Source organism: Lotus japonicus, chromosome 1, assembly GCF_012489685.1.
Source record: "Lotus japonicus ecotype B-129 chromosome 1, LjGifu_v1.2".
NCBI lineage: Eukaryota > Viridiplantae > Streptophyta > Magnoliopsida > Fabales > Fabaceae > Lotus > Lotus japonicus.
The window spans coordinates 91,671,046-91,696,176 of record NC_080041.1 but is presented as its reverse complement, the minus strand read 5'-3'; the positions used below and the strand labels follow the sequence as shown (position 1 = coordinate 91,696,176).

General features: G+C 39.3%; 5 protein-coding genes and 1 pseudogene across 7 annotated transcripts; 2 read left to right on the top strand and 4 right to left on the bottom strand.

Annotated features, from left to right (window-relative positions):
• Positions 1 to 1,264: 1,264 nt before the first annotated feature.
• LOC130727766 (uncharacterized) lies at positions 1,265 to 5,502 on the top strand. Its single transcript, XM_057579008.1, has 7 exons — positions 1,265 to 1,670; positions 1,767 to 1,909; positions 2,391 to 2,662; positions 2,768 to 2,922; positions 3,189 to 3,451; positions 3,902 to 3,964; positions 5,019 to 5,502. The coding sequence occupies exons 1-7, from the start codon at positions 1,433 to 1,435 to the stop codon at positions 5,259 to 5,261; spliced, it is 1,377 nt and encodes a 458-aa protein (XP_057434991.1). The 5' UTR covers positions 1,265 to 1,432; the 3' UTR covers positions 5,262 to 5,502.
• Positions 5,503 to 6,985: 1,483 nt separating this feature from the next.
• Positions 6,986 to 12,276, top strand: LOC130727765 (26S proteasome regulatory subunit 10B homolog A). 2 transcript variants are annotated; one of them, XM_057579007.1, is made up of 10 exons: positions 6,987 to 7,176; positions 7,781 to 7,900; positions 8,106 to 8,242; positions 8,396 to 8,557; positions 8,732 to 8,818; positions 8,908 to 8,994; positions 9,075 to 9,212; positions 11,403 to 11,594; positions 11,680 to 11,778; positions 11,875 to 12,276. In XM_057579007.1, the coding sequence occupies exons 1-10, from the start codon at positions 7,074 to 7,076 to the stop codon at positions 11,947 to 11,949; spliced, it is 1,200 nt and encodes a 399-aa protein (XP_057434990.1). In that variant the 5' UTR covers positions 6,987 to 7,073; the 3' UTR covers positions 11,950 to 12,276. The 2 variants fall into 2 exon arrangements, with proteins under 2 accessions (XP_057434989.1, XP_057434990.1); XM_057579006.1 differs by having other exon boundaries at positions 6,986 to 7,176; positions 11,680 to 12,276.
• A 927-nt stretch (positions 12,277 to 13,203) lies between these two features.
• LOC130732219 (uncharacterized) lies at positions 13,204 to 15,291 on the bottom strand (annotated as a pseudogene).
• Positions 15,292 to 15,452: 161 nt separating this feature from the next.
• Positions 15,453 to 16,370, bottom strand: LOC130732218 (uncharacterized). Of its 2 annotated transcripts, XR_009016968.1 has the most exons (4): positions 16,244 to 16,370; positions 16,067 to 16,168; positions 15,921 to 15,986; positions 15,453 to 15,830 (listed from the first exon to the last, which is right to left on the bottom strand). XR_009016968.1 is itself a non-coding variant. In XM_057584321.1 (3 exons), exons 1-3 carry the CDS (start codon positions 16,190 to 16,192, stop codon positions 15,771 to 15,773), a joined length of 252 nt encoding a protein of 83 aa, XP_057440304.1. In that variant the 5' UTR covers positions 16,193 to 16,200; the 3' UTR covers positions 15,453 to 15,770. The 2 variants fall into 2 exon arrangements, 1 of the variants encoding a protein (XP_057440304.1); XM_057584321.1 differs by lacking the exon at positions 16,244 to 16,370 and having other exon boundaries at positions 16,067 to 16,200.
• Positions 16,371 to 17,142: 772 nt separating this feature from the next.
• LOC130727764 (uncharacterized) lies at positions 17,143 to 17,716 on the bottom strand. The gene is made up of 2 exons (XM_057579005.1): positions 17,485 to 17,716; positions 17,143 to 17,373 (listed from the first exon to the last, which is right to left on the bottom strand). Exons 1-2 carry the CDS (start codon positions 17,701 to 17,703, stop codon positions 17,185 to 17,187), a joined length of 408 nt encoding a protein of 135 aa, XP_057434988.1. The 5' UTR covers positions 17,704 to 17,716; the 3' UTR covers positions 17,143 to 17,184.
• A 63-nt stretch (positions 17,717 to 17,779) lies between these two features.
• On the bottom strand, positions 17,780 to 23,983 carry LOC130711931 (uncharacterized). Its single transcript, XM_057561723.1, has 7 exons — positions 22,445 to 23,983; positions 21,605 to 22,362; positions 21,247 to 21,511; positions 20,160 to 20,305; positions 18,893 to 20,070; positions 17,947 to 18,700; positions 17,780 to 17,836 (listed from the first exon to the last, which is right to left on the bottom strand). The coding sequence occupies exons 1-7, from the start codon at positions 23,481 to 23,483 to the stop codon at positions 17,780 to 17,782; spliced, it is 4,197 nt and encodes a 1,398-aa protein (XP_057417706.1). The 5' UTR covers positions 23,484 to 23,983.
• Between the last annotated feature and the right edge of the window lie 1,148 nt (positions 23,984 to 25,131).

Here is a 25,131-nt window from a genome sequence, read left to right as displayed (position 1 = left end):
AGCATTGAAGTTGACTTAAGGAGGTTATTTCCCATTTATTAGAATTTAAAATCAAGCTATCAATCATTTACTCGAGAGATAAAATGTCAAACCATTATGCATAGTAACTTAGTTATTTGCACCAGAGTTTGCAAATGTGATTTAGGTAAATATGATTTTGTAAAATTGATGTTGATTAGAAGTGGGTTTAATCCTTATGTACAGGTTTAAAATCAATTGATCGGCTCACAAATTGGATTTGAACCAACTTCCCTTTTAGTAATTTGCGAGTAGATTGCTTGTATATGTTTTTGCTATTAACACTTTTGTTGAATCTTTTCCAAATAGAGACCGCCGAGTTACAAATATGATTAACCACAATTTAGTGAGCGACACCAAATCTTTCAATGGATTGCTTCTTTCTCCATCAAAATGCCTATTGTACTGGATCGTATTTGGTCACCCGAAGTTCATGTAGAGGCACCTGTGACATGATCTGACATCTTAGTCTCGTTCTAATTTGGAGCTCTCAAAATTATGCAGGAATGTTTTTCATCACAAAGCTCACCACCTTGATATTCGGCAGGAATCGACAATTTGAATCTTATTTTATTTTTCCAAAGGAATCGACATTAAGAAATAAGGGGTTGGATGCGAGAGTTCAAAACTTTGGAGAAATGGAAAGTCAAAGAAAATAGTTTATTTAACAACTACTTAGATCTTGATTGATTTGGGTGCAATATTTATAGTTACTCCAAAAAAAAACATATCCTTTCAATTGAGTGGCTCTGTTCATTTGTGAACAATTAAGAGTTCAAAAAGTATCCACAATTACAAATTAGAGTATATGAGCTCACGTTCCTATAGAACAACATATTTAAAATTGTGGTTTTCCCACTAAATTTTTATGCCTGGTCAACCTAAGACCTAGGTCTTTTTTCTTCGTCGGCTCGCCCCACCTTTACCATTAGTCCACCTAGGATGAGATTAAGTTACACATATGAGTAATTTAGACAACCCTCACTGGATATCACTTTCATTAGATGTCAATATAAAGAAGTTCACAATTTGTAGATTAAATCCTAAAATAATTACTTTTAACTGGATAATTTTCACTATTTTTTAAGAAATGAACAAAACAACAATATGATATTAAGCTTCATGATTTTAAATAGGAGTATCTACTTTTTTTAACTAGAAGAAAAAATTGATATTTTTGGGCTAGAATATGCTGTAGATTCAAGCCCATTCTGAAAGGGTTAGATTTGCATTGTGCAATAGAAGTTCTAACCAGGCCCATAGGTTTCTTCGCCCGGAATCTCGGAGGAAGGGAAGGAAGGACTGAGGGAGTGAGCGCTGGTGCAGCCATTTCCCAATCCAATCACCAATTACAGTCACCTGGGTATCATGAAGAAACCCTAGAATGTGAACAATTACTCAGAAATCGAGAACAATGGCGAAGCATTCCGTGAAGAAGCGGTGGCCATTAGTGTTACTGGCCTTCTTGTCCGTCTCCACGGTGACGGTTCTCTTCATGAGACCAAACAATGCCGATTCCTGCAACACCAAGAACTTCGAACAACAACGGAGTCAGATTCGCTCACCTGTACAAGATAGACCTGGTCCCAGCCCCTTAGATTTCATGAAGTCCAAGCTTGTTCTCATGGTCTCGCACGAGCTTTCTCTTTCAGGTTCTGTATATCAACACTGTCGAATCAATTTTAGTTTCTTTTTTTGGTTTTGATGAGGAAAAGTAAAAGGAAATATGGGTTTTGATTCAATTTCAGGTGGGCCTTTGCTTCTGATGGAGTTAGCGTTTCTGTTGAGAGGGGTTGGTTCTGATGTTGTTTGGATCACCAATCAGAATCCTGTAGAAAATGACCAGGTGATTTACAGTTTGGAAAGCAAGATGTTGGACAGAGGAGTCCAGGTGAGGTGATTCTCTTTTTTTCCTTTTTTGTATTTTGGGTGCTTGCTTTGATCATGTATTTTCAGCTTCATTTGATTTTTATTGCTTTATGTATGGTCATGACCCTAGAAAGTATGTTTCTAATTTGGAATTACAAGTCGTATTTTGAGAGTGTCAAATTAATGCTGTCTGGATATGGAGCAATTTTAAGTCAATTCACTAACCTAGGTTTTCCAGTGGTAGTATATGACTATTTGGTACGCTATTCATAGTAACTTAATAACTGCATTTGGACAGCTTGAAGATGGATATGCTGTTGTAAGCTTGTTGGAAAATGTTTGATGTAGTTAATTTACCATTGGTTTTCTTCTGTAACTAGATTTAGGTGGATATTAGTTTTTATATTATCTATAAGCAATGGCTAGACGAGCATTCATGGGTATGAGTTATTGAATTCTGTCTGAGTGTGGCAATTTTTCCCCACGTGTTTGGCTTCTGATAGGTCTTGCCTGCCAAAGGTGAAAAGGCTATTGATACAGCTCTTAAAGCTGATATGGTCATTCTAAATACTGCTGTAGCTGGAAAGTGGCTGGATGCTGTTCTCAAGGAAAAAGTTTCCCGTGTTCTTCCAAAGGTTTTATGGTGGATTCATGAGATGCGGGGGCATTATTTCAAAGAGGAATATGTTAAGCACCTCCCCTTTGTTGCAGGTGCCATGATTGATTCACATACAACTGCAGAGTACTGGAAAAATAGGACTAGGGAGCGTTTAAGGTATGCTTCCAACGTCATTTTATATATTTTTACCGCTACCTGTCATGTGTGACAGCTGTAATTTAAGTCATGTTTCTAACTGCATGCGTTGCTCCAACTTTGCAGGATTAAAATGCCTGAAACTTATGTTGTACATCTTGGAAATAGTAAAGAGCTTATGGAAGTTGCAGATGATAGTGTAGCAAAGAGGGTTCTTCGTGAGCACGTTCGTGAATCTCTTGGAGTAAGAAGTGATGATCTGCTTTTTGCCATCATAAATAGTATGTTCTCTTCCTTAACAGTCACCACCTTTACTCACTTGATATTCATTTTTACTTTATTGGTCTAATTCTATCCAATTTAGTTCATGATCTGCTTACAAGGTTATTACCTGATTAACTTCTTCTGGCTTGTAGTTTCTCTTTTCTTTTGTTTTGTTTTGCGTGTCAATCTAATCTTTCCCCTTGTACTGTTTATACCTTCTCTATTCATTTTGACAATTCTTGTACAAGTCTATATCCTGAGCTCCAGGGTGATATATGTGCAGGTGTTTCACGTGGTAAAGGGCAGGATCTATTTCTCCGCTCCTTTTATGAAAGTTTGCAGTTCATTCAAGAGAAGAAACTTCAGTTGCCATCTTTGCACGCTGTAGTTGTAGGGAGTGATATGAATGCTCAGACAAAGTTTGAAATGGAACTGCGTAAATTTGTTATAGATAAAAAGATTCAGGACCGTGTGCACTTTGTTAACAAAACCCTGGCAGTGGCTCCATACCTGGCTTCTATCGATGTTCTTGTTCAAAATTCTCAGGTATTTTCTGATAATATACACTGCCAAGTTGACTATGGAACAGAATATGTATTGCATTCTATTGATTTGCAAAACTAGAGTTGCTATATGACTGCAGCCGCAGAACAAAAGTTAGTTTATTGGGGGGTGGGGGTTGGGCATGACCTCTTAAACTCTGCCTTTTGAGAGAAAACTTTATATTTTAGATTTTTTAACAAAATACAATTTCAATTCGTTAAAAAAATTGTACCCACAACTAAATTGATCCAGCAATGCTATTCTTACTGTTTGGCCTTTCTTCTCATTGCAAGATTTTTAGATGTGAATTTTGACTTCCATAATGTATTGAGACAAAGTTCAGTAAGAGACCTGAAGATAGATATTTTAGTTGTGTTTAAATTCTGCTTAAAGTATTAATTTTGAGTTTTTCTTTTTTGGCTTCACTGACAAATGCGGTTCTCTTGTTATCAGGCACGAGGAGAATGTTTTGGAAGGATAACCATTGAAGCAATGGCATTTCGCCTGCCTGTACTGGTACCTCCTTTGCCAGATACTTAAGTTGGCTTGTCAATATGGCCTTTCCTTTTATATATTTTTATGATACTGTGTTTGTGCTCTGTTTATTCATTTATCTTTAATATTTTGTATATTACATTATTACTGCGTATTTTTTGTCATTTTTGTTTCACAACCCCATCCCAGACAAAAAATAAAGAGAAAAGAAATATAAAACAAAAAAAAGTTATTTCGTTTCTGTAGGCGTTTTATGACATTGTTGTAACACTGAATTGCCTTTTTGACTGCTAAGGTCACATTAAAAAATCAACAAAAAATTCATATTTTGTTTTCATCTGATGCTTGGCCATTAGCTACATCCTTGTGAGAATTCCAATTCATAATTTATTTTGAGCCCTTCAATTTATCTCATTTTTAGGCACTTAAAACTTTCTCATGCTGATATTTTTTATTTCAAGTAAAAAGTTGAAGATTGTTTTTTGTATTTCACCCTTTGTGCTGTTCTTCTATTTGAATTTGTCAGCCCCCATTCACGTATTTTTTCGTCCTATGTTGCTCCATCCTCCACCTTCACCCTCTATAGTTATCCAACTTACTTCAAGGTTTTCCTACATGAGTATTGAAATCACTGCACCATAGTATATATTGGTTTCTCTAAAATCTGTTTATCAAGAAAGAAATATTTGGTCATAGGAAGCTATAATATATACCCATTGCTTCCAACATGAATGAGAAACATAACACTGTCACAGTTGTTGGCAGTCATATCATACAGTTTCTCCTCATTTGTTAGTTGCAAGGTTAATTGAGCACGTAGTTTGGCTTGTTGATTTCCGTTCATGGTATTGATGTTTAATCATAAATTAGGTGAGCACAATGTCTTTTATTTGAAATGCACTGTCACACATATAAGTAGATTATTTGTTTTTTGATGCGATAACAGTGACCTATCATTAACCTTCGGACTGTTTCAACTTGGTTAATGCAGTTTGGGAATCTATATGCAATCATTTTTTATGCATATCTATTTTTTGTTTCTTCTTAACTTCTATACCATTGAAAATATTCCCAGGGAACTGCAGCTGGAGGCACCATGGAAATTGTGGTGAATGGTTCAACGGGCTTGCTGCATCCTGTTGGAAAAGGCGGCGTGACACCTCTTGCAAATAACATTGTGAAATTGGCAACTCATGTTGAAAAGAGGCTGACTATGGGAAAGAAAGGGTATGAGAGAGTGAAGGAGAGGTTTATGGAGAAGCACATGTCGGATAGAATTGCATTGGTTTTGAAGGATGTTTTGGCTAGGCAACATTAAATTTAGGTACTTTACTATCAAATTGTAAATTGATTCCACAGGAAAAAGAGACTGTTTTGGCGCGATTGAATTGTATATTCCTTATCCTTTGTTCCGTACGTCAATGGAAATTGGTCGATGTATAGGTCTGTTCTATAGTTACTTTCCTCGCTAGGATCAAACAAAATTGGTCAGTGAATCAAACATGCCTGAAGGTTCACTAGGTGAAGAGAAATCACTTGATTTAATGCGTTTTGATTAACTTGCTATATTGATTGTGCATTATATTAGAAAGACAGTTGAGATGGGAAATAGTAGTAGCTCTCAGAATTTGGTAGAGGACAAGCAATCTAGTAGATTGTAATTGACTAGCTAAGTTCTCACCAAAACTTCTAGTATTTTGTCTTTTGAAGTCTTTGAAAATTTTCCCAGAATTGAGGTTTTTCCTAACCCTAGGTGGGGGTGACCAACCTTCACTGACTAAATTTTTTCTACCCCAAAATAAAGCCATTATTCTGTTTTGTTTTTGTATTTGCCTGTTCTTTCAGAGTAAGGTTTCAGACTTTAGGTGTTTTAGACTGAATCTAGTTTTGGGCACATATAAGTAGAATGGGGGCGAGATACTATTTACTTTTGCTATAAAAACAAATGTAACTTCCCCCTGTTTTAATTTCTTTGAGTGAGTTTGTAGACTCTAAATGTTTGACTAGAGTGAATCAAAATTTTACACATATATAAGCAGAATGAACTAATATACTCTTCTCACCCAATTTGTTGTTGCCACTAATGGTTCTAACTAATAAAATAGAAAATATTGGAAAGACCATATAGATAAATGCTACTCCTTATTATGCAATACAAAACACTGTTCTTAAAATTATTATTTTTTTGCATTTCATACACGGACGTCCAATAATTGAATGCTACATATCCAAAAATAATTATGTTCTTTTTAATTTTAAATAAATTAAAAGATTATTTTCTTATTTGATGATCAATCATTGAATGTCCGTGTAAAGACAATGCGCAAAATGTAATATCCTTTACATTTCATGAAATGAATTTATTTTATATAACTTAATCGGAAACATATTAGAAACATGTAAACTTAAATTTTCATATCTTAATTGCAAGTTTAACAAATGACATAATATAAAAAATTCAATCCTATTTTTCTCTTTAAACTATAGTTTGCATAATTGCATTTAAGAGTTTACATTGGAGCTTTTTTGCTTGTTTATTTTAATAAACTTGTACACTTTTTAAAATTTCAATTTATCTAATAATTTTCAATAACATTACATAAAAATTATTTTTTAAAACTTTTATCAGAAATAAATCAACTTTTTTTTTATACATCGGAAAGATAAATTACACGTTCTAAGGTTGATCCCAATACCTCCCCCCAACCCATGTTTTCCGATAAATTACACGTTCCAAGGTTGATCCCAATACCTCCCCCCAACCCATGTTATCTACTCCTACCACTTGAGTTATTCTTAGAAGGAAAAAATCAATTAAAACCATACAAATAATATTTTTGTTTTAAGTTTGCTCTTATTTAATTTGAAATAATTTTTAAAAAACGAAATCTTGTGCCCTTTAACCAAGAAATAAAAATCGAGATCTTGTGAAAGAAAAAAAAAAACAGAAGATGGTGTTTTTGTGGATCGAAATTAAATTTGTAGGGTTAGTAGTAAATAAATAAATAAATATATAAGAACCGAAACATAATATAACAGCTTCATAAGTTTGTAGTCATAAACTACTCCAACGTTTGAGCTTTACTCCTTCAACACTCTTCCTCTTTTCCGATTCCGGAGTTTCCCAACCATGACTGACGCAGCGGAAGACGCCGTGCGACGCCGTACCGCGGTGGCGGATTATCGGAAGAAACTTCTTCAGCACAAAGAATTGGAATCCAGAGTGCGATCCGGTTAGTCTCTTAATCGATTGTACTGCAATCTAGGGTTCCTTCCCCCTGGTTGAGAACATAAAAATTCCTTCTCGCTTTTCAATTTTTGCTTCGTCTCAGTTTTAGGGTTTGTGCTCCAGCTCCTGGGCTTTTGTATGCATTCGTTTGCTTGGTCTCTGAAAACCCTATTGTCTTGCTTGATTAGGGTTTAATTTGTTTAGGTGAGAAATTTCTGTGGTTTGTTTGAGAATTTGACCAATGAGAAATGTGGTTTTGATGGTTTTACGTGTGTTTCTGGAATTTAGGGTAAGGTTATCAACTGGATCTGTTTTCAAAACCACTTTGAGGTTCTTCTGTTGAAATAATAGTAGTTTCATTATTGAGCAACGAAACCGCGAGACCAAAGGGGCATGACTTTCTGAGCTAGGCTGTTCATGGCTAAGCCACAATGTTCATTCATGAGCATGCCCTGTGCTGTTCAAAATTGGAAATTCCTTAATCAGCTGCTTTAGCTTATGATTTTATGTTAACAGTCAGTTTCACTAGTTTCCAGTCTCCTTTTATTTCGTGTACTTGAATCCTAATGGATGAGAATTGTGACTTTGGTTTCAAACTGAAATTGCAGTGAGGGAGAACTTGCAAGCTTCGAAGAAAGAGTACAATAAAACTGAAGATGATTTGAAGTCTCTTCAAAGTGTTGGGCAGATAATTGGCGAAGTTCTCAGGCCTCTTGACAATGAACGCTGTAATTATTCTAACCCTTTCATATTTGAATTATATCTCATGGCATCTCATTATGGAACTTCACCCTTCCTCACTACATCTATATTTAGGTCGTCTCTGTTGGAAACATGGATTACCTGCAAATTGTGTTAGAATAGTATATCTAGATTATTTGCATGCCCAATAAACAATCCTTACTGTTTTCTTGATTGTTTTTGTTATTTCAGTGATTGTTAAAGCAAGCAGTGGACCCAGGTATGTGGTTGGCTGCCGCAGTAAAGTGGATAAGGAAAAACTGACTTCTGGTACTAGAGTGGTTCTTGATATGACAACACTCACCATAATGCGCGCTCTGCCCCGTGAAGTACGTTTTCAAAGTTTATTCTTTTCATAGTTTTATTTGATGAATGTGTTTGTGTCTTGTTGGGCAAATTGTTTTGGGTTACTGTTATTTCTCTAAATTATCTGTTGCTTATTGTGCTTGCTTGCCACTAATATGTTTCAATTGAGTTGCCAGGTTGATCCCGTCGTGTACAATATGCTTCATGAAGATCCCGGTAATGTTAGTTACTCAGCTGTTGGTGGTTTATCCGATCAGATCAGGGAATTGAGGGAATCAATTGAATTACCTCTGATGAATCCTGAGCTCTTTCTTCGAGTTGGAATTAAACCTCCCAAGGTAACTTTTTATTTACTACCTTTTCTAGTCCCTAATCTATATTAGTGTGAACATGTGATTTTAGCAGCATGTTCATCTAAATCTCTACATTTATTTTGGAAGCATTTCTTATTAAGCCATACTTCTAAATTTTACATTTGATCAGAGCATCTTCTCTACTCTCTCATCTTACAGGGTGTTCTTTTATATGGACCTCCTGGCACTGGCAAAACATTGTTAGCTCGGGCAATTGCCAGTAATATAGATGCGAACTTCCTAAAGGTCAGATTATGTTTCTTTTATTGATTCTGTGTGTTTTAAAATGTCCTTTATAATAAACTGTATTTCACCTTCCCTTCATTCGAATGCAGGTGGTTTCAAGTGCCATAATTGATAAATACATTGGAGAAAGTGCCAGGTTAATAAGAGAGATGTTTGGGTATGCACGTGATCACCAGGTGCGATTCTTGTGTTGTCTTTTGACTGGTTTATATATACAACATTAGAAGTAGTTTTAATTCTCCAACTTTTTGTGTAGCCCTGCATTATTTTTATGGATGAGATCGATGCCATTGGCGGTCGTCGTTTCAGTGAGGGAACAAGTGCAGATCGTGAGATTCAGAGAACACTAATGGAGCTGCTTAATCAACTTGATGGATTTGATCAACTAGGGAAGGTATATTTTATTCCTCAATTCCTTTTAAATTGATTTAGAAATAGCCATCACGCTCGACTTTTAGAAAAATTTAAAGACATTGTACGGTTCTTTTCAAAACGTCTTTGAACTTGCATCTTACCAAGTTTCATATTCAAAATGAATGTGCTGTGAATTGTTACAAACCGTGATTACCAACAGAAGAATAGAATGGAAAATCTAAAGAACAAGAATAGTTCTCCCCAAAGGTTTGCTCTTCACAGAAGATTTGTCTCAACTATACTTGTTATCAATATCGCCCCCTTGAAATAGTAATTCCCACTGATAATCATTGCGTAATGCTCCCTCCCCCTAGTTCTTGACAATCTCCACATACCTAGTGACTTGTTTACCTTCTGCCAAGATCATAATCCTCATATATTTTTGGGTGCTTGTGCTTGGGGAATAATGGTAGGCCCTACTGGAAACATCTCCCTTCTTCCTGCCTGTATTTATCATAAGGAAGTTGTCGGGTTCCTCTATTTCTGGATGGGAGCATTAGTAGTGTTGGATTTTGAGGGCAACCGAGGTGCAACACCCCTTTTCTTCCTTGCTGACCCCATCATTCTAGCAGAATAATGGCTTGTGCTCAAAGTATTCTTGAATGACTCTGATAAGAACCTTGAGAGAACCACACCACAAAATCTAGCTGTTGTAGTTGGAGAGCCCTAGGCCTTATAAACCCCACATTAGAATCCCATACTTCCAATGTGGAACTCAAGTCCCGTACCTTGCAATTGGGCCCTAACAGACTCAGATGACCCTTGCTCTTGAGTTGGGCTTGGTGTGCCCGATAGGTTTATGCCAATGAAAGAAACAACTGTCCCCCCTCCTCAATAACGAGATGCTCTGTTTGGAGCTGGACATTTCCTCCCCTACATCACTGGCTAAGTTGATAGCCTTCATGACATTCTTTGGAACTTGGGTGCGCATCCTACATTGGATTTGTCTTCCATTCGACCCATGAAGTAACACAACAGCTGCTCTTCTATCATCGCTGCCGCCTGTCCGGTCAAACACTTCAAACTCTTGAATGTACTTTTCCACTGTCACTGATTAACTCAAGTAGTCGCTTTTACACATTTCCCAAGTTTTTCCCTCCCAAATGTCGGCTTAAGGCTGCGGTTAGGCCTACCCATGGCAGCGCTTGATTCATTCTCTTCTAGAATCGAAACCAATCTTAGGCTGCACCTTCTCTCTACGGCTTTCATTATGTGAATCTGAAAGAACTTCTCAGCCCTCAGAATCCACCTCAAATGGTCATGGCATTCGAAAGTGGGTAGTTCCAAGTTTCCACCCAAGGTTGATCACTCTTGTTCGTGTCATTAGAGCTGCTGACCTCTTGGTTCCCATTGTCTGATTTGTGTTTAGGCAATAGGGACCTCACCACCCACAAGTTCGTCTTGTGTATCGAGATTGTTCTCCCAGTCAGTACCGTGCTTCTGCATCCACAGCGCAAGACACTTATTAACATCAATGGCTACCACATCCTTTCTTATTCCAGCAAATTGAGAATCTTAGAAAACTGAGTACCTTATTCACTAGCCAATTCTTGAGATACTCCGAAACTTGCAAGGCTGCAATTGTCAACTCTGTTGCTTCCATTGGACCAAACTTGTTATGATCCATTTTTAAGAAACGAAGAATAGAGTGGGCGATATGAATCCTTTATTGCTGAATGAAATCTGAACAGAAATGGACAATGGATTTCTCCCCAATGTTTCTCCTTCACAAAGGATCTCTCCTTTCAAAAAAAAAATCCAAATGCCCCCATTTATTCTGGCTACCCTTGTTTATCTCACCAATATCTTCTAACTAGTGTGGACTAACCGTTGTCCTTGTTCTGTCTCAACAATCCATCTCAGCATGAAATGAACCACGCATTGACAATTTTTCAAACAAATGAGTTGCTATTTCATGATATTTCCTCTTTGGTAACAATGAAGTAAAGTTTAAACCTATCTTCATAGATGCTTTTTAAGGTGTGGAATATTTAGCAGAGTTTTTCTTGTAAGATATAATTCGCATGAAATAAATATATAAGCACCGACCTTTTTCGTTGATACATTATTGTGGATAATGTGATCGAATAATTTTTTCCTCTAAAATACTGTTTAGCAGAACTGTAATTGTGGATTGATGATGACATAGCTGTCTGTACTTACTTTTTAGGTAAAAATGATAATGGCAACAAACCGACCTGATGTACTTGACCCTGCTCTCCTGCGTCCTGGGAGATTGGATAGAAAAATAGAAATCCCATTGCCAAATGAACAATCACGTATGGAAATTCTCAAGATTCATGCCGCTGGAATTGCTAAGCACGGTGAAATAGACTATGAAGCTGTTGTGAAGCTTGCAGAGGTGAGTCTAGGTGCCTTGGATTATTAGTTTTACTAACTACGTGTACATGTATGACATTAATATCCTGTGTGTTAAAAAATTTCAGGGATTTAATGGGGCTGATCTTCGGAATATCTGCACGGAAGCTGGAATGTCGGCTATTCGGGCAGAGCGCGACTATGTGATCCATGAAGATTTTATGAAGGTGAGCGCTGTTCAGGAAACAATTTTTCCTTGGTATTTATTGATCATACTACAAAGGGTGTTCCTCTCCTTGTCTCTTACAATTACTTTTGTACAGGCTGTTAGGAAACTGAATGAGGCAAAGAAACTTGAATCTAGTTCACACTACAATGCTGATTTTGGAAAAGACTAGAATCTATTGGAAAATTCTTTCAGAGCCATGGATATGTATGCCGGTGCTTCTTCTGAGCCAGAAATACCTCTTGCAAGTTGGTGAATTCGTAGAACTAAGCATTATGCTCCCTTTGGGTTTTCTTGTACTATCCGAATTCTAAGTTAGTAGGACTTACCAAACGGTGAAAGGGTGTTTAATTGAACTGTTTGCTCAAACTCAAATGTAAGATCCTTTTTATTTATATTTGTGGATCTAGAAGTGCAGTTCACATACTTATACTAACATCTTGGCGGCAGGTGCTTGTCAATTTGTCTTTCATTTTAAGAGAACTTAAAATTTCAGTAATGCGTGTTTGCTTGATTCAAAATTTGTAACTTGTTTTGTGGAACAATGACGACCGGATGTTAAAGTAATGTTTTTTTTTACGTGATTAATGTGTCGATATATGTTGGGAGGAAAAAATGGGTAAAAGGATTTGATCGTATTATTTACTTGAATTTCTCTTTTCATCAAAATTTGCTTGAATTTCAAAGAATAGAAATTTGGGTGATTGGAACAGAAATTTAAGTGATTAAGCAATTTAATTACATTTTATCGTCAATTCAATATTATTGATTGTGCGACGTTGCCTGTCACATTCTGATAGGAATAATAATCTAAAAAATATAAACAAGGACTCCTCATAAAGCAGATACTTATTTTTTTCGGGTCAATTAAGTTCAAGCTGAAAGTCAGCAAAGAACTGAAGCTGGGATGGGTGTTCATGTTCTTTTACATTATTTCATGGAAGGACCTGACTCTTGCATGATTATCCATAATTGTTTATTTTAATCCTTTCAATTTATTTCAACATGATATTTAGTTAACTTAAGCTTTCCAATTCTATTCTAAGTAATAAAAACAACTGATGCCATGCTTGATACCGATGCATGAACTAAACAAAATCGAAACCATAAGGTAAGTGTAGAATCTATTGAAGGTAGCATGCAACAACCTGATTCAATGTTATTATAATGCAGGCCAAGCATTTTAATTCAGACGTCTTTGTTTCATTTTCCTCTTTTTGTTACGTGAACTTTGATATTGCCAAAGACGATACATTCACAAAACATGGTTGTAATTTCTGGTGCTAGCAACAAGTCAACAATACCAAAATAAATCTAAAACTTTTAGTAAAGGTATAGGCTACATATAAAACATTAAATTCTAACTAGCTAGTGTCACGGCTATAATTAGAGAGCTGCTGCAACTAACTGATACGGCCAGGGAAATTCAATCTTTACGATATCTCGCCCAAAAGCCCTTCTTCCTGGCAGAATCATTCTCGGAGAGAGATCGGCTCCACTTGGATCCCTAAGTCCTTTTTTGGACAACTTCAACAAGTTCTTCTCTCCAGCCGTACAAACTAGACAAACTGGATCATAACTATCTTCCTTTGCTGTCATGGTCTCCAAGCATTCTGCATGAAACACATGACCACAGGCTAGAACAGAGACAACTGAAATGTTATTGCCAGCACTGCTCCATGCAGATCTCTCAGTCAAAAGCTTCGAGCAACCCATGCAAGCTTGTAAATCCATGGAGGGAGAATATGAGAATCTGCTACTCGTTCCACTTAACTTATGATGACCGGAACCTAAATACTCACTATCAAAAGACCATCTTCCCTTTTGAGATGAGGCCACCATTTCAGAAAAGGTGCCATCAGGTCATTGCTGCAATTGGAGAGTACAAATGATGGCCTTCCCTCTGAATCTGATATTGAGTTGTCAGGTGACTACTTCAGACCCAGGATTCGACTATCGGAAATTTGTCTCAACAGTGGGTGCCCTGGAGATCGATGAGCCCATCTTGATGGTGCTGACATAGGAAGATTGTGATAATTTTGACTGGGCATCGGATCTGTTATAGGTGCTGAGAAACCTGAAGGTACTGAAATTGAGAGATTTGGTATTGAAAATTCTGCAGTCTCGGGTGATTGTGCCAGATTGATCACCTAAAGAGAAATATAGATTAAGAGTGAGGTAAGAGGCAAATATTAAAATTTAAAAGGCTTGTAATTCAAATATTGAGTAAATTTTGTTTTCAAATTCAGCAGTTCAAGACTCACCAATGTAGAACAATTACTTGACATGGATAGATCTTCAGCTCAAAGAGGAAGAAGAAAGAAAAATCAATTCCTGAGACGAAGAAAAAAAAAGAACCAGAGTGCATAGTAGAGAGCATAAACATATGATGGCAGGAAACAACATGTGACCATTCTAGTTATGAAGATTGGAAAAGCAGGTTTTTCATTTCTCAAAAGAAAATGAATCTACAAAGAGCAATGATCAAGAAAGGATCTGTGAGCCCTTTTACTGGATTTTCGGCGGCCAGCCTAACATTAAAAATGAAGAACAATGGGCCTATTGATGATCAAGCTACCCTTAGATAAATACGTACTTCACCCCTTGTCACATAGAGGGTGAAATTGTTGTAGGCTTGTAGCCAGCCCAAAAGGCCAGCATGAACTCTAGATACTATTAGGCATCCTTGTTAGAGGTAATATGAAATGTAAAGTAGGACAAAACCCCAAGTCGGATTGCAACAGAGAACTTGAACAAAATTCTCCCCACTCCCTCAGTTAGAAAGACAAAAGTGAAGCTCGAGGACATGAGCCTAGTTATTTAAAGAAATTCTTCCTGAAACAAAATCTACTTTCAAACAATGGGGTACTTTAAAAACATCACTTGATATGCAAATGTTTCAATGCATTCCACAAAAGAATAATAGAGTTAACATTAACCTGAAGATGGAGCCATCTGATTTGCAACCAAATGCTCATGTATAGGAGACTTCTGAGACATAGGTGTTACAGAATTCTCCAGGGTGCTTCCAACATCAGATAAATGGCCTCTTTCAGAACTTAGTGACCCCTTTAACTCCATACTGACATTTCTGTTGACCCTGTGCGAGCTGTGAAAGGAAGGATCCTCACTTTCACCAGCAACACGTCCCCATCTATCCCACCGAAAGCTCCATGATGGCGAACATACAGTATTTCTATGAAGACTTTCACCTCCAGTTCGGTTGACAAGAGTATGATCCTTCGCAGGAACACAACAAGCTGATCCCATGATAACTGCTGGCACACAAAAATTCAATCTAACTTGCAGATACAAAAGACTGAGTACTGCATAAGTAACTAAAGAACTGCTGATGAAGAAAACACATCCAATGGTAGAGCAGAAAAATCACAGTAGAAAACTCAAAAACCACCTCAACTTTCGAACCAGAAAATGCAATCTACCTCCTTCGGAAGAATAAACAAAAAGGAAAGTTGACTAAATTAACACGAAAGCTTTAAATGAAGAAGCACACTTCAACTATCTCATAAGTATGCAACCAATTTAATCATAATGTTCAATTGTTAAGAGCATTTCTACTGCCCGCGACTCGCCAACTAACAAGTAAATAATAAGGAACCTTCTTAGTGGGAATTAGATTTCCCACCCCTGGGTTTAGAATTGTCACCCTAGTCTTTTTAAAAAAATGCCGGGAATACCCTCCGGGACTTAAACCTCCATACCAGTCCAGAGGTTGATGTTCTGGACTAGTCCGAGAGTTAAACCTTCGGATTCTTTAATTACAGTTAAAATAACATGACTTTAGTCCAATTGCAGCAAATATAACATGACTTTAAAATTGAAAAGTTACATAATCCAATTTAAACAAAATTACAATACAATAATCCAAGTTAAGCATTAGAAAAGTAAAGCAAAATAACAATACGAAATCTAAGTTCAGCATTTCAAAAGTTACACAAATAGTCCTTAATATAGATTAGTAAAGAACTAATATTAATCTTCTGTTATGTTTGTGAAGCTTCCAGGTGGAGGTGCACTGTCCTTTGAAAATACCTGTATAATGAAAACAGATTCAAATGCTTTGTTGTAGATGTGGAAAAGATTCAAATGCTTTATTTTAGATGTGGAAGAAGATTATCATACCTTGACTACATTGGACAAGGTTATATTCAGATAACAATTAGACTTTCTAGGAGAGAACACAGCGACCTGAAAGCAAAGTGAAGAAACGATGTGATGTCCAAGTTGTCCAAAGAAGCTTAAAATGTTAAAGTTGCCTATAGATTAACCTTTTGGAGAAGCAGAACAGATCCAACAGTTATGTCTTTCGCAAATACGCTTTCAGTGAAGACCTTGTGATGGATACTAGCGCCAACAGTGCCCGTAGGGTCCTGAATCTCAATCTCAGATGTCATGAGAGAAACATGAATCATTTCACTGAAATATAAGGAGGAATAAGGAAATACCTTGAGTGTAACTGTTGCATCTCCAAACCCATTGGGATTGCAGGATTTGATAACACCGATGACGTGATCTACTCTTTCATGATGGTGAGTGATTGCATCCAGAGGAGTGGCAGATCCGTTTAATTGCAGGGCTGAAAGCCAAGCATTGGATTGGAAATCGGGATCGGTGTCGTGGCCGTCTTGGAGGACTTGCCTAACGAATTGTTGGGTTGAAATGTTTGGTTTGTCGTCGGTGGATCTGCGGTGAATCATGGCGGCCTGGACGGCGCCAGCTGGGCCGGGAATGAGAGGACGAGAGCTGGAGGCAAGGTTGTCTTGGCGTTTGCAAGGGCGGATGAAGGTTGATGGTGGATCTTGTTCCATTTCTTCTGGTTATTTCCTGCAACAAGGGAAGAAGGGAAGTAATGTAATGGTGGAGGATGCCTTTGGTGCATAGGGGACTAATATAGGAAGTAAAGGGATTTATGGTGTAGGAGGAATGAGTAATGGGGTTGGTGGTGAAGATTAATGGTGGTCAGAGTTGGTTGTGTAGGCAGTGATGGTGGTTGAGATTGTAATTGATGGTGGTCAGAGTTGGTTGTGTAGGCATTCTGCTGCTTGATAAGGGTGATCCAGGACTATAAGTTTCGGATCACTCCAGGACTTTAAGTTTCGGATCAATCCAGGACTATAAGTTCCGGACTGATTCATAATTAAATTTACCACCCCCCTTTTTAAGACGTCCGAGAGTTGAAAACCCGGATTAATATGAAACTTCAAGATTCGTACCTCTAAAACCAGATACTGTCACAGACAGAAACGTGAAAATGCAGTGACAATAATATGGGACAAACAGACCTCGTTACAATACTGGAGCATTGTCTTAATATATGTAGGAAAATATTATTGCTAATAATATGGTTACAGACATGGTTACAACATTACAAACATGAATCATATTATCAATCTTCTGTTATGTCTGTTAAATCAAAGTTGGTAATAACACAAGGACCAATCCAAACAGTGTGTTCAGCCATAAATCTATCCAAACGCTCTTTATACGGTTTACACCATTCGGACTCGGGTTCTTCAACGTTGTATTCCCATTGGGGAGCAATTGGCGGCATAGGATGTCCAGACACCAACTTCAGCTACATTTAAGAGTATAGTAGTAAAATTAGATATATTTCAATATAAATTGTTTAACGTGACAAGAGAGTGTATTAATAAAAAAGAAGATATGTATTTAATTGAGGATATACCTGTACAAAGTGATTGGTCACATGACCAATAGCTATGACAGGATGTTCTAACGGTGGGGCGCCTCCTCTCATCGGAAGGTAAGTGTAACTAGATTTTAACGAGATGGAGATGAAAACCACCCGAAACCGGTTAGCAATAAGGTACCCCATCTCCGGTAGATGCATCCATCTGGCTTTAGTGGCTCTACCATCAGGAGGGAGAGTGAGACGATTGTGCATGGCTTGTACCACATCATAACCCCACATGCATGTATAGTGTTTCTCATAGAGTGTGAGTTCTACAATCAGCTCTTCCCTAACCCGAGGCCAACCGTCCTGACCGTTCTGAAGGTCCAGCAATGCAGCGACGGCTCTGTATCCACAATTACCATCCCCGACAACATCTATCACTTCATGTATATATGGCCATAAAAAAGATGGCAACTCCGGTAAGTAGATTTTGGAGCCGGTGGCCGTCATAGCCATCTTGTTCTTTGACTTAGGAGCTTGCGATGTTGGAGTTGTTTTAGGAGTTTTGGTGAGCCTAGGTTTCCTCTTGCTAGCTTTCGATTCTTGTTCTTTGGTCTGATTGTCAACATGTTCCCAATGTGAAAGGTCACGCTGGGTGGATCCTATTGATTGACCTCTGGGAGGTTTGGTTTTCCTCTCCTTGGACGATTGATTGTGCTTTATCTTCACTTCAGGAGGACACAATGAACTGATTTGAGGACAATAAAGCTCTTTAAGCTTCCTTCTCAGCATACTTTGGCCCGCATCATCCAAGGTATTGAAATGAGCCCACAAAGCCTCAATCTCTAGCGGCATGCATCCACTGTTTGAGGTTTGACTCTCCACAACAGGCACTTGTTCCCAAGAAAGTATCTTCCAGAATGGATCAACTGCTGCATACGGAATTGAGGCAATACTCTGAAGTGCACAAGCGCAAGGTAGTCCATGAGTGACTTTCATCACGCAACCGCATTTCTCACCATGACCCCAAAATCTGTTTTGTTCATCATACATTAGGTGAAGTGCATGTTTAGCAACGAATCCTCTCATATTCTTATACATTGGAGACTTGAAACGGTGCTCTACAATGTTAATACTGCGCTCAAACGATGCTTGTATTGCATTGTGGCGTACAATGGTCAACCTATCAATTGCTTCCCATGAATCGCACAGGTTACCCTTGCCATTCCTAAGCATCTTCTTCAAGCTTGCATGTGCACTTTCAGCCCTGCATACAAACATGAAGCTAGTCTATCAAGCCTATCAAATGCATACAAAAAATGAAACAAGCCTATCAAATGAATCAATTCTATCAAATGAAACAAGTCTATCAAATGCATACAAAAAATGAAACAAGCCTATTAAATGAATCAATTCTATCAAATGAAGCAAGTCTATCAAGATTGCATGTGCGTAGTACCTGTTACTTGTTGTCGTTCCAAAATGCTTCACTCTGTTTGTCCATGCCTTCACAAATTTCTCCTTGTGAACCAACCAAGTGTCATAAATGTACGATGTGAACCTTGGATGATCCTTACACATATCACACATGTCGCTCCATTCCTCCTCAAATTGTGTAGTTGTTTCCGCATATACCACTTCATTCCACTTTTGCATCACTAAGGCTTTAAAATCCGTTGTGTCAACCCACAATTTGCACTTTGCCTCAACATTCTTGTTTATGTGGAATAGGCATAGTAAATGGGTAGCCTCAGGAAAAATATTCCGAACAGCACTGAGTAAAGCCAATTCCCTATCAGTCACAATCACTCCAGGTAATCGGGCAGGGTCAGCAAGTAGAGATTTCATGCACTCCAAGGCCCAAACATAGTCAGGTGTGCGCTCACGAGTCATGTAGCAAAATGCAATGGAGTAAGTCAGACCAGTAGAAGTGAGGCCAACCATTTCAAGCAATGGAATTTGAAATTTGTTTGTCTTGTATGTGCAATCCATGATTACCACGTGAGGGAATGTGTTGAAGAGTTTAATAGCATTAGGATGAGCCCAGAAAAGTTCCATAATGACATCCGAATCTTCTTCATGTCTTTCAAAGTGAACATAGTTGGCTTCTGCCAACTTCTTCAGCAAATATTGCATCTCTGTAAGTGGCCCGCGGTCTAATTCTTTAACTTTTTTGATGCGATTATACACTTGAGTGATGGTAGACAAGTTACCCGGATTATTTTCCTTCAAAGTGGCCAACATGTGTCTCGGTGGGACCCAATTGTTATTCATGCTGTCGACTTGAACCTTCTCTTCTTCTGTTAGTCGACCAGCATAGGAATGGCCAACCAAAGATCCAGCTGGTTCATGGTTGTGTACCCCTTCCAACACTTTCAGCCACCAATTTTTATCACCCTCCGTAGGTCGTCCTTTAAGTTTAAAAGGACAATCACATTTTTGTGATCCGGTGGAGTTGTACTTGAAGGACTTAGGGTCCTTGTACGGGATGTACACACCATGCTTCGAGCACCGCAGAACAATATACATATTTCCACCTTTTCTGGAATAATCAGACCTTCCAGTCACAATCGCATATCCATTGTCCTTCCCAACATTCTTAGCCCATTGTTTAAGGTCATCAACAGTTTCAAATATCTGTACAGTGGTAACATATCATTTTAAAATTAGTAATCAATTCAAGCATCACTAAACAATAATGTCATTATGGTATACGCAATGAATACCTGATCGGTCGACCATAAATGAGTGGTATCCACACTTATAGGCTGAACATTATCTTGTTGTTGAAGCAACATTCCTTCACTGACATCATTATCTTGTTTTAGAAGCAGCATTTCATCATCATAGAAAAATGTGCTCGTCATACTGCCTGCATAAACCAATCTGCCACTGGTTAACAGTCCGTATAATGAACATTCGTACTAATCCGAGACTATAACTCTCGTACTAATCCGAGACTATAACTTTCGTACTAATCCGAGACTTGAACATTCGGATTTATGTCGGGGCAGAAAAGTTGAAGTGATGGTGGTGGCAAAAAATGAAGAGAAATTTAAATGGTAGAAAATATACACAAACGTATATTATTGGCAAATTATAATGGGTGCAATGATACATACCAAGGTGGTGCTGGTTGATGAAGGTTGTTGTTGGTGGTGCATGAAGGTTGTTGTTGGTGGTGCAATGATGGTGGTGGGGGGTTGAGGGGTAGTAAGAAAAGAGGAAGTGAGGGAGTGAGGGTGATCAGAAGTGAAATGTAATGGGGGGTGGTTTGGTGGTTGAGGAGTTTATGCAGGCCATAATGGTGGTGAGGTAGGTGAAGCTATGGAGTAATGGTGCTGAAAAAGGTGGTAGAATCTGTCAGAGGTGTCCGGAAGTTGAAGTTTCATACTAATCCGGAAGTTGAAGTTTCATACTGATCCGAAGGTTGAAGTTTCGGATTATATCTTGAAGATTAAACTTCATTACAATGGTTTGTGTTGTTGAGTGCCAGGTTTTGGTTTCCATTACAAGGGTCGATTATTAGGGTTGGTTATAAAAGTTATTGATTTTTAAAATTATTAGGGTTGATTATAAAAGTGAAAAAGAAAAAAAAAATGTTAAAGTGAAGATAAAGCTCACAAATTATTAGGGTTTAGGGTAAAAGTGAAAAATAAAAAAAAAATATACGTTAAAGTGAAGATAAAACTCATACTAATCCGAAATAGTAGTGCAAAATACATAGTCCCCTAATATCATAATAGTAATGTCAACAAAATGCTCATACAACTAATGTCCCCTACTGTCCCCTACCCCGACGACCTCCCCTACCCCTACGACCTCCCCTGGCTCCTGCCCTGCCGCCCTCCCGGCCACCTGCTCGGCCACCTGCTCGGCCGCCGGCTCGGCCACCTACTCGGCCACCTGCTCCCAGACCTCCTCTCCCAGCAGCGTAAGCAATGCCCTGTGTCCCAGCCAAGTCCTGGAGGATGCGAAGTGCTCTCTCCGTTAAAGCGCGGGCCTGTGTGCCTGGCAGCAAAGCATCATCCACCTCAAGTGACAACTCAAGGACTTCTAAAGCCCTACGCAAAGCAGCCTGAAAGTAAATAATAAAAAAAACGTTGTTAGTAAATCACATACAGAAAACCACAAGTGCATAAAGAAAATAGAAATAAAATTTAAAATTTACCACGGCACTGAGATCAATCCTCCTCTCATCCGGTATGATGAAACAATGAGACACTCTAGCGTACCAATCCATGTAACCGCCCACAGCCTGTCCCTCCTCTATAGCAGGGTCGCCCTCAGGGAACAAGTACTGCACATAACCTGCGAATGCCGCATCAACAGCCTCAGCTGCGGGAGATCTATCCATCTCACTAGGGTGGCGCGGGATCGTCTGTATATACCCAAACTGTCGCATGACCCGCTCCGGAAGATGAGGTCGCACAGCAGGGGGATAGGGACACCGAATGTAGCCTGAGAACAAAGCCCTCTCATCCCGCTGTCGCCATTCCCTGTGGGCCTCATATGGAGTCCAAGTGACGTCGTCGGCCGTCAACTCATCAAGTAGTACTCGCCTCTCGTCAAGCCTAGCATGCCCCGACCGTGACTCTGTCCACCTACGAGCTCTGGGCTGGTCCTCTGTGTAAGCCGGGTTCGCATACCGGCGAACGAGCCTGTCTGGAAAGTGCTCAAAGACCCAGGCCATCAACAGGGAAGTGTAACCGGCCAACTGTTTGACCCCGCTGCGAGAAGACTGTCCAAGCTGGTCGTACAACGTGGCAAGGGCCATGGCGCCCCACGCGAACTCCGACACCCGCTCAAGATCCTGTAGCATGCCTATCCAACGGGCGGAGAATGAGTGCCCCCCACTCTTGTCGGCGAACAATGTCGCGCCAACAAGATGCATCAGGTACATCCTGGCTGCATGCTCGTACCGCCCCTCTACATTACAATGTAATACCAATTATGATTAAGTAAATATAAATAATAGTTGGAAAAAGTTCAGATAATGAATGAAACAAACCTGCAACAGCTTTCGGGTAAAGGTCTCGCAAGAAGCTGAACCTCATAGTCGGACCCCTAAGCTTATCAAACTCAGCCATGTACAAATCTGCATCCCCCCCTAACAGCAAAGCGCAGGTCTCTGCCACATCATATCTCGAGGCCACTCCTGGAGTGTAGAATCTCCCACCAACCGGGATGTGAAGAAGAGCGGAGACGTCGTCAAGGGTGACAGTCATCTCCCCAAATGGCATGTGGAAACTACTAGTCTCCTCGTGCCACCTCTCCACAAGGGCCGATATAAGCCCTGGATCCGTCTCTACATAGCTGCACCTGACCAGTGGATACAGTCCGCTCCTCTCCACAATCAAGCGGACCTCCCTGTAATTGTCCCCCTCACACGTCATCAGCCCGAGCTTCGTACCAGCAGTGGCACGCCTCAAATCACCTCGCTCAGAATAACGAGGGTCAGTGGTGCCTAGTAGGGTATGCCACGTCCACGGCGCTATGTGATCCGGGTAATGCTGCAGAAGTGACAACTCAACCGGCCCACCAGGAAACGGTGGATCTCTCTGGAGCGGCGGCATATTCGGATCCTCTACCTCTACATCCTCACCCTCAATCTCAGACTCAGACCCCGACTCCGACCCCGACTCCGACTCCGACTCCGACTCCGACTCCTCAACTGCATCAATATCAAGTGAAGAGGTGGAAGGCTCAACAGTATCGTGGGCGGTAACCTCAGGCGTCGACTGAGGAGAAACCTCAGTAGCAGTAACCTCAGGCGTCGAGAGAGCAGGAACCTCAGTAGCAGGAACCTGAGTAGCAGGAACCTCAGTAGCAGGGGCAGGAACCTCAGTATCAGGAACCTGAGTAGCAGGAACCTCAGTAGCAGGGGCAGGAACCTCAGTGGTCGCCTTCGGAGCCCCCTTCCTAGCCCGCTTCCGAGAAGTCGACACATCTGTATCATGATCACCTCGCCTATGAGAAGCGTGGAGATAGGCACGACGATCGGCCAACTCTTCAGACGATACCCTCTTAGTTTGCTTTGTCCTCGCCATAATCTATCAGAAAAAATAAGGAAAACAGATTAATAGCTATGTAATGAGTAACTAACTAGTTGAAGCAATCCACAAGTATACACAGTAAACTAATGTTATGAAATTTCAATACAATTCAAATAATGTTATGAAATTCAAATGTGAAATCTCAAGTTGGTTATGTCCTTAACCACTACCCTAAGATAGCCAAAAGCATGGAAATTATCTTCACCCCATTCATCTTATCATGAAAAACAATAACAGAAGCAATAGGAGAGACAGTACTGAATCTCTCAAGTCCGAATCTTGAAGTCCTGGACCAGTCCGAATCTTGAAGTCCTGAACCAGTCCGAATCTTCAAGATTCGGAGTACGAATATCCCCAAATTCGCACCTCAGAACCCCATATACCCCAGAAATCACAATAGGAATGAAATTTCACCAAATCAACTCATAAAAAGGGATTCGAAACCTAACCTAATCTGAAATACCTAAATTTGAAACCCTAAATTTGAAATTACAACACTAACTCATCAAAATACACATGATTCAAAATACACATGATTCTTGGTCGTGGATTCCAACAAATTACCTCAGTGTGGTCGGTTTTGAATCACAGATGATTCTTGGTTGCTTTTGGTCGTGATGTGTGGGTCGATTTGGGTGCCTCTGGGTCGCTTCTCCTGAACCAGTCCGAGAGTTGATGTTCTGTCCCGTTACAAATGTGAATCTGAATTGATAGTTTTGTTCTATTATTAACTGAGTCCGACATTTGAAAATTCGGAGGAGTCCGAATGTTATACATTCGGACTAAAACACGGAGGGGCAATATTGGTTTTTCCCCACTTTTAAATGGGGTGGCAATTCTAAACCCAGGGGTGGGAAATCTAATTCCCCTTCTTAGTTCTTAAGATCTTTGTTTTCCAATATTCACTCATTAATGTTGGGATAAGTAAACTTGAATCCTAGAAGAAACTACGAGCAACTAAGAATTCTAAAGCACAAAACAATGTATGGCGAGATAGAAACTGGCACGGAACATGTTCCTAGTCAGACAGCAAAACTTCCTAACTCACACCAATCATCAAAAAGAGATTACAAAACAAAAATTGCAACGATTCCAGCCTAACTTGGCAACTGCAAAAGGAACTTGAATGTTGAAACTCACTGAGTTGAAAGCATCGAGTTAGGGTTTTGAAGCATTGAGAAGACAAGTTCATAAACTAAAAACAGAGAGAGGAAGAGAAGATTAAGGAATGAGTGTTACCTATTCAATTCTGAGGAAATGAAGTCATTTCCAGGTCTTCATTTTCACTCGTCTTCGTCTTCTTCTTCTCGCTCGGTTGGAGTAATCAGAGTCACACGCAGTGTACGGTTAACACTAACCGATGAGTATATTGCTTTGTCTTAAAACCCTAAAATGAATAAATGTGTTACAAGGTAGGGGGCAACTTCTTATATAGTCAAGCTCGCCCTAATTACAATGAATGTTTGATGGAGGGAATTATGGGAGAGTGATGGTGGGAGTAATGTATTTCCATTTATGCAAAAGGACCTTATCCGATTATTTTTAAAGAGTGGCTGACTAAGCACGTCATAGGCTTATCTCTGGAGAAGTTTGAGTCGGGTTGGCCTTCGGGCCTAATTGTGAATAGGTTGGTTGAATAAGA

Bases quoted from the DNA above. Each gene is read 5' to 3' on its own strand.
- LOC130727765 (XM_057579006.1), top strand. From the start codon at position 7,074: ATGACTGACGCAGCGGAAGACGCCGTGCGACGCCGTACCGCGGTGGCG. The intron at 8,243-8,395 runs GTACGTTTTCAA...TTGAGTTGCCAG, and splicing joins TGCGCGCTCTGCCCCGTGAA to GTTGATCCCGTCGTGTACAA. The intron at 9,213-11,402 runs GTATATTTTATT...CTTACTTTTTAG, and splicing joins GATTTGATCAACTAGGGAAG to GTAAAAATGATAATGGCAAC.
- LOC130727764 (XM_057579005.1), bottom strand. From the start codon at position 17,703: ATGCACAATCGTCTCACTCTCCCTCCTGATGGTAGAGCCACTAAAGCC. The intron at 17,374-17,484 runs GTATATCCTCAA...TCTTAAATGTAG, and splicing joins TGACCAATCACTTTGTACAG to CTGAAGTTGGTGTCTGGACA.
- LOC130727766 (XM_057579008.1), top strand. From the start codon at position 1,433: ATGGCGAAGCATTCCGTGAAGAAGCGGTGGCCATTAGTGTTACTGGCC. The intron at 2,663-2,767 runs GTATGCTTCCAA...CCAACTTTGCAG, and splicing joins AGGACTAGGGAGCGTTTAAG to GATTAAAATGCCTGAAACTT. The intron at 3,452-3,901 runs GTATTTTCTGAT...TCTTGTTATCAG, and splicing joins TTCTTGTTCAAAATTCTCAG to GCACGAGGAGAATGTTTTGG.
- LOC130732218 (XM_057584321.1), bottom strand. From the start codon at position 16,192: ATGACATCTGAGATTGAGATTCAGGACCCTACGGGCACTGTTGGCGCT. The intron at 15,987-16,066 runs GTTAATCTATAG...CTTTGCTTTCAG, and splicing joins CTGTTCTGCTTCTCCAAAAG to GTCGCTGTGTTCTCTCCTAG. The intron at 15,831-15,920 runs GTATGATAATCT...TTCATTATACAG, and splicing joins CCTTGTCCAATGTAGTCAAG to GTATTTTCAAAGGACAGTGC.
- LOC130711931 (XM_057561723.1), bottom strand. From the start codon at position 23,483: ATGGCGAGGACAAAGCAAACTAAGAGGGTATCGTCTGAAGAGTTGGCC. The intron at 21,512-21,604 runs GTAAATTTTAAA...ATTTACTTTCAG, and splicing joins GGATTGATCTCAGTGCCGTG to GCTGCTTTGCGTAGGGCTTT. The intron at 17,837-17,946 runs GCTATGACGGCC...TTGTGGATACAG, and splicing joins CTAAGTCAAAGAACAAGATG to AGCCGTCGCTGCATTGCTGG.